This window comes from Triticum dicoccoides, chromosome 5B (genome assembly GCF_002162155.2).
Source record: "Triticum dicoccoides isolate Atlit2015 ecotype Zavitan chromosome 5B, WEW_v2.0, whole genome shotgun sequence".
Classification (NCBI taxonomy): Eukaryota; Viridiplantae; Streptophyta; class Magnoliopsida; order Poales; family Poaceae; genus Triticum; species Triticum dicoccoides.
Genome location: NC_041389.1, coordinates 57,879,664 through 57,887,552, shown reverse-complemented (window position 1 = coordinate 57,887,552; position 7,889 = coordinate 57,879,664). Strand labels below are relative to the sequence as shown.

The 7,889-nt window shown below is 45.8% G+C and overlaps 1 protein-coding gene and 1 pseudogene across 1 annotated transcript in view; one reads left to right on the top strand and one right to left on the bottom strand.

The window, feature by feature from the left end:
* Positions 1-4,402: 4,402 nt before the first annotated feature.
* On the bottom strand, positions 4,403-6,786 carry LOC119309040 (annotated as a pseudogene).
* Positions 6,787-7,604: 818 nt separating this feature from the next.
* LOC119305426 (7-deoxyloganetin glucosyltransferase-like) overlaps positions 7,605-7,889 on the top strand; it is a 5,397-nt gene continuing 5,112 nt past the window's right edge. Inside the window, exon 1 of the mRNA XM_037581940.1 lies at positions 7,605-7,834. Coding sequence (XP_037437837.1) covers positions 7,605-7,834 — 230 coding nt within the window. The remainder of the gene's footprint in view (positions 7,835-7,889) is intronic.

The following is a 7,889-nucleotide window of genomic DNA, read 5'->3' as shown; positions in this document are numbered from 1 at the left end:
GTGGCTCGTGGCGAGATTGTCTTTGCTGCGATCCTCTGCATGCACAGTAATATTCGAATGTAATGTCTCCCTTGGTGGTCGCCTCACATGACGGGCACCATTATCAAGCTGCCACACTTGTCTTTTGTTTGTTTGTTTGTTTCGTTCACATGTTCGTGGGATGATGCATATATGTTTTTGGAGAGTTGTTGTTTACATGAGCAAAACTTGTGATGGACGTGTGGATAAATCTTATCATCAGGCAGTGGATGTATGCATAGATTGATCAGAATTATTGTTAGCCATGTTGCATCATCTTTGAAAGATGCAATCAATCCAAATGTTTCTAGTTGATCACATAATCAGTTTGTCTTTGATGCCATCCCTGGCCTATGGTCCATTTGCTGATAAGTGCTAGGTAGCATATTCCTGGTTTGTTATTCTTGTGAAACAAGTCAAAAGGGATTGCTTGTGCCCATCAACATCAATGAAGGCTTGAACATTAGTAACATAAATAACAAGCTCCAGGGACAACTGAGCTCGTTTTTTCTTACTCAAAGAAACTAGGATAGCCTACTAACTTGATAAGTTTGCTAAAAATAGAGGAACTTAATGATTCACTCCTTTCATGAAAATTGATGCGCCTAGGGAAGCACACTAGTCAGCAAGTTTTTGCGCCACCTCACTGATCTGCTCCGTGTCATACGTTCTAAGATCATCTGTACATATAGTAGATGTAGTCCATTCATCTGCGTGCAGGGTGTGTTTGCGACTTGGGTGGCGATGGCGAGATGAGATGATGCTTTCCTCGTGAGGTTGTTCTACCCTCACAAATCCATACTCCTCTACCCTCACAAATCCATACTCCTCAGAGCCATCACGGATGCATGGCGAGGTGTTGGTCAATGGCATCAAGTCACACCCAGCAATATGGATCATATGTAAGCTCTTCTTTCCTCACACAAACTACTATTCTACTGACGGTAGCACTGCATACCATGGAATGGATTCCTTAGGTCCTGCACTTGTAAGGATATACCAGTTGGGCTCATGTGCCGCTATAAAAGCCGCGAGAAAACCGTGCCACTTAATGATTCCCATATCAGGAAAAGGATGCAAGACGTCTATCATCATCATGTTATTAAATATCCTAGGGAAGTCGACTAGGCAGCCAAGAATGGTTTGGCTTGCGCCACCTCACCGATCCACGGCATCACGGGTCCCTTGTTCTCTCCACCATGCCTTCTTTCATGTTTATATATACTAGAAATAGTCATTCATCCGCGTGCGGGATGCGTGTGCGACTTAGGACTTGGGGCGACGGCGACGAGACGAGACGAGGCTTTGGGGCGACGGATGCCAATTAAATTGAAAAATGGACGTCGGCAACTTGTGAAATACCGACGGCGGCAAGCATCGCCAGAGTTGGCGAAGAAGGACATTCATGCAGTTGCCTCCCTTCCCTTGGACGGAGCCTGGAATAGGAACAGGGGATGAAGAGAGCAGAGCAGAGGAGGACGCCGGGCAAGTGCGGCGCCATTGTGCTTGATTGTGCATCGACGACAGAAGTGTCTTCGGGGAGCTCCTTTTCCGGCGGACCGCGGTGGCTCGCAGGCTAGGGTCGACTCCCTCGGGGCGAAACTGGAGGTCATTAGTGAGGCAAACCTAATAGTGGAGTAGGGTCGGCGTCGGCGGGAACAATGGGCGGAATTAATGAATCGGGGAAGAAGAAGGATTGGGCGAACTCATCTAAGGAAGAAGAAAGCGGCCTCCTTTTTATTATTATTATTTTCCTGATCTGATCTGAGAGAGAAAGAGATAGAAGAGGAAGGAAAGATTGTGGGAGGAGAATCGAATGTTTGCGTATGTGGCGGAAAATTAATGCAAACCAACTCTGACTCGAATCGCCATTCGTTTCGTTTTATAATTATTAATTAATTAGGATTAGAAAAAAAAACAAGTCCGTGCGTGAAGTGACACGCTCGAGTCTTTTTTTTAGGATCAACACTTCTGCATTTTATTTAACTAGCGAAGCTGGGGATGTCATCAGCGATTACAGAAAGAACAAATTTAGAGGGAGATCCCCACCACACCTTACATAACTCATCATCCACACCTACTTTGGCAAACTTATGCGCAGCCTCGTTGGCTGACCGACGAACCCGCCGTGCCCATCCTAGGCCGCCGCAGGCGTCGCCGCGTGCTTGCCGCCGCACTTGCCCTAGGCCGCGGCAGCAGTAGCCGATGCGGGGCACTGCAATGGCGAGGGCGAGGAGCACGCCTACGCGGGGCATCGCCATGGTGATGCGACATTCTCATCGAGCTGGAGCACGCTATGACGACGCGTGTGCTCCGGCGAGGCAACACGGTGGACGGCGACATGAGGGCAGCCATGGCGGTGCGGCTCCGGTGAGACGAGCGAAGGCGACGCGGCTCCGGCGTCCTGCAGATGAGAAAGAGAGGGGAAGGGGAGAAAAGGTGGGGTAGGTGGCTGTCATGAGGGCCATGCGCGGACGCGAGGACGCAAACGGCGGTCCGCTTCGGTCGAAATCCATCTCAAGTTTGGTCTAGAAATAGGGTCGAACGGACACAAAAATGACAAGATGGGTTCAGGCCGTCGCGCGCTGGGCCTTGGGGTTTGTCCGTTTTGCCCCCAAACGGATAGGGCCGGACGGATGGGGTCGTGCGCCGGAGTTGGCCTTAGCAGTAAATGTCCTGCGTACTTGAATTAATCATGCCGATCGATGATGCATGAGCCTGCCTTGATATTTGATAACGACCATGCCATGCCATGCATGTGTTTTCGGAGCACGGCGACTCCACTGCGACGGGACATGGCCGACTGACGGGAGATTTCGAGCGATCGCATGCGGCGAGCGACATGCCAGAGCAGCGTGTACGTCGTGGCCCAGCTTATTGTACTGCAAAACGCAAACTGAGACCACGGCATTGAGGGCGAGCTGCTGGACGAGACGGAGAGGCTGGCGAGGGAGTTTTTCATGCTGTCGATGAAGGGGAGAGAGAGGTACCCAATGGTGCCGCACACATCCAGGGCTATGGCCACTGTCTTTGCCGACGAGCAGAAGCTCGGCTGATGCAACATGCTAGCGCTCCGTGTCACACAGGCGTCCATCCGACAGCAGTCTGTGGCATGGCTCTCGACACACTCACAGGGATGTTCCCGACGCGGTGCAGCCGGTGTGGATGAACTTCTTTTACTGGACGGGAGCGTGATCACCGTGCTCCAGCATGACGCCGGCTGCGCGAGGCTGCAGGTCCTCTGGGCTAGCGCCTGAGTGCACGTTCACCCCAGCTCGCACGCTCGTTGTCAATCTCAACGACTCTGCTCACTAATAACGGGTAAAAGAGCGTCGAGCACCAGGTGGTGACCAATGCCGACCAGGACCTACTGTTCGTCGTGACCATCTACGCGCGAACCGTTGCTGATGGGGAGCCATGCTGGAACCAGAGGTTCAACCATGGGAGTACAACCAACATGCATGTAGTATTAGGCAGAATTCTTCACATGGGCATACCCAGGGGGTCGGCTGTCATTTGTTTTCACAAAAAATGCCCATTTAAAATTGTGAAATAAAGATATCTCACATAAGATTGAAAGTTGAGATTTGTCCCTAATTATTCTTATTTGTAAAAATAACTCCCACCATATTTTATCCATTCACTGTAAAACAACTATTCTAGATCTTCTGTCATTATAAAAAAAATGCACACAAAAAGATTAAAGTACACTTTTTAGAAAAACTATAAGCTTTCAAGTAGCATATGAGTATCGTAGGAATTACTAAATAATATTATCGTATATAAGGTTTTAAAAGAGAATAAATATATTGTTTGCATAAAATAATATAACTAATAAAAATTTCAAATTAATATATTCAGCATACATCATTAATAACTATTTCTAGAGCTCTCTGGTAGATATTGTCCACTGAAATCGTCCCTTAAAAGTTGCGATATATTAATTTCCCATATAAGATTCAAAATTATGAAAAAATATGTTGTACGCGCAGATGTGCAGGAAGGGGCTACTTTGCTAGTTATTTTTAAAATCACCTTGAATTTTGAAATAGAGAATATTAACCGCACTAGCTAACTATATCTTTGATCAACAACATTTTGAGCGCTATATATACCTTGAATTTTGTTTCAGAATTTCTATTATGTGACTAATGGAGATTAGGGCAACCCAGCTTGAAGAAAAATAAGTATATGTAGTGAGTGACCACATTATGAAGGAAGTAGTTGTTCAATGAAGAAACAGTCAACCATGTAATTGACATACTTTGATTAGAAACATAACATTCAAGCAACAACAAATTGAAGCACACACAATGTTCGAACATACACAACACACACGCATGTTATACATACCAACTCTTTCACACGTAAACTGTAAGTAAGACTATCGAGGGTAGCTTGCGGACAACACAAACTCTTCTTCTTGACTATATTGCCTGCTCGTGTCCTCTAAGCTTGTCCATCTTATAGGTGATGTATACCTCATTGCCGAATAGCTCCCCTCATATGTAGCATCCCGAACCCGAAAATGCTCTTTGGGTCCTTGAAGTGCTCCTAGTGTCATCTCCACCGACATCATAGTTGGTCGCTCCTCTGCTCTTAGCTTTATGCACGACATAGCTAGAGAAGCTACCACTTCAACTTGGCTACCTCCCTCCTCAATTACTTGTGGATCTAGTATTTCTACCAATTTACCTTCTGCAAGTAGTTCAACAAATTGTGCAACTAGCCCATCACCGGTGGATGATCTATATATAATTGGCATCTTCCTTGTAAGCAACTCAACGAGAATAACTCCAAAGCTATAAACATCACTTTTTTCTGTTAGACGGCCACAATAAACGTACAGAGGATCTAAATATCCCAATGTTCCCTGCACCACCGTTGTAATTGTTGTTTTATCTTTAGGAATGTACCTTGAAGCTCCAAAGTCAGACACCTTCGCTGTCAAAGCATCATCAAGAAGTATATTGGTGGACTTTATATCTATGTGTATTACAGGGACAGAAATACCCGAATGAAGGTAAGAAAGGGCCTTGCCAATTTCTGCTGCAATCCTTAATATGTCTCGCCAAGGTACCGATCTTAGTGGTCTCTTGTGAAGATAATCACATAGGGTTCCATTGGAAATGAACTCATAAGCCAACCAGGGGACTTCTGTCTCAAGACAACATCCAAAAAGCTTTACAATGTTCCTATGATTGATCTGTGAGAGTATGGAAACTTCATTCATAAACTCGTTAATCTCACTCTTGACCACAATATTTGACTTTTTGATTGCAACAACATGCAAGTCTGATAAAATTCCTTTGTATATGGTACCATGCCCTCCACCACAAGCTTACGAGTTGGGTGAAACTTGTCTGTGGCCTTTTCTAGCTCCCTTAGAGGGATGATCATCCTCTCTGCAATATCTGACCTATGAGATACTAATATTTGCAACAATTGTCCATGATTTTGATTGAAGAACTTTTGTCTCAACTTTTGTTCCTTTTGATGCTTAAGCTTGCGGACTATTATGTTTGAGGCAAGAAATAAAATTAGAATAGTTGGGCCACTAGAAACTGATAAGCCAATGATTAAACCTGCAAAAAAATAGACCGATGGGCACGTAATTAGCGTATGCGGTGACATGACCCAATAGTAGTTGAAGGAACAGGTATGATGTTGGACTCAGGGTTTGAAGTCTTGTTAAGGGGAGAGGTATCACCCAATTGACCAATAATCTACTAACTATACCATGTTCAAATTTCAAAAATATCAAAATCTAGCCAAAACTATGTCTCAAATTGAAGTGACGCAACTAATAGGAGGGGTCAATATTTAACCCATGTAAGTCCGCTAACCAGCCACTAACCAAAATCGCAGGTGGTTTGCATGAGAAAGGACGTAGTTAATAGTATGTGTGGCTAGAGAGAGTGTTGGCTTCTATTTCAAAATTTTGAAATGCATTATCTGTTAGTAGTAATGTAAAAAAATGTATGTTTCATGGCATATTTAATCGTACATATATTCTTATAAGTTTCTTCTTTTATGCATATTTAAAAAAACTTTCTTATTGATTGTGTTCTTTGCACGTCTATAAAATGGCGGTCTTCCATTCTTATATAATTGTGGGTTGCAACTGATCTATTTAGGGATTGTCTCCACTTGAAATAATGAAGAAATCTGCATTGTATCAACTTAGTAGTAGCGCAGGTTTATAACCCTCCCTACTACTATGGCATGTCCCGGGAGGGGGGGGGGCACGGTAGAGACCGTTTAGTAGTAGCGAGGGTTAAAACCCCGCGTTACTACTATCAACTTAGTATTAGTGAGGGTTAAAACCTGCGCTACTAGTAAGTAGCAGTAGCGAGGGGTATAAACCTGCGCTACTAGTAAGCATCTGTGTATAAGCTTTTCCCTAGTAGTGCATCCATATTACACTTGTATCACCATCTCTTCGCCGAACTAGTGCACCTATACAATTTACCATTGTATTGAGTGTGTTGGGGACACAAGAGACTCTTTGTTATTTGGTTGCAGGGTTGTTTGAGAGAGACCGTCTTCATCCCACGCCTCCCATGGATTGATAAACCTTAGGTCATCGACTTGAGGGAAATTTGCTACCGTCCTCCAAAACTCTGCGCTTGGAGGTCCAACACGAGTCTACAAGAAGAAGGTTCCGTAATAGACATCACGCACCACCGCGTCCCTGACTACACGATGCTTACTTGCACCAATGGCACCACAACGGCTACGTCGACATCTTCATCCCTGACCCGACATCGACCACGGTGTCCCTCGCATGGCTACACTGGCCCAAACTCTCGGCTACCTCGACATCGACACAAAGGGCTATCGTCTTGCTTGAGCAACTCGTCGCTTTTCCTCTGTAGTCAACACGTCCGCGGCGTGACACCGTCCATGACACTCCCGCTACGACTGCACGGGGGAGGAGGCGGGAGGGGGGGATGTCGGCTTGCCGGCTTCTATTCTCTGAAGTCTGAAGTTTGATCGTCCGCGACACTCCTGTTATTCGCAACGCTACTACTGCGACTATGCGGGAAGAAGTTAGAGATTGCACTGGATTAGATAGGAATTATTTTCATCTTATCTCTATGAGACATCTTGCTGTCCCATGTCTTGTATTTTGGAATATGCTCACCTACACTAATTCTATCCCTTTCTGATCCTTTTTCAGAAAGAAAGACTTGGATGGATCTAGTCGCTAATGTCAGCCACCTACTTCCTCTGTTTCAAAATATAGTGCTTCCTCTATTTCCGTGCTTCAAGTTTGACCATAAATTTAACCAATGAGACCCGCTGCGGTAGGAACAAAAGTTATACAAGTGAATTCCTATTCAAAAGGAGTTTTCAATTATGTAATTTTTCCTTCCGCTGCAGTCGGTCTTGTTGGTTAAATTTATGGTCAAAATTGGACCTCAGAAACTCGGGCGCACTATATTTTGGAATGGAGGGAGTAGACCTCGATCCGATCGATCTACACATCAAAGTACGATCTAATTAGCTAGGGCATCTACAGCTTAGCTAGTTAAGGATAGTACGCACATTGCACAGCTCCGTACGGCCGGACGAACGAACTAATGGCGACGCCGCACGCCGTGGTGGTGCCGCACCCGAGCTCCGGTAACATCAACCCGGCGCTCCAGCTGGCCAAGCTGCTGCACCACCATGGCGTCTACATCACCTTCGTCAACACCAAGCACAACCATCACGTCATGGAGGCCACGGAGGGCGTCGCCGCAGTGCGTGCCCACGAGGGGTTCCCGTTCGAGGCGATCCCGGACGGGCTGGTGGAAGCTGACCGGGACCACTGTTTTGGTAATCGAACGAAATTTTGCTATCTCGCCCGGTTACCACGTTTGTCG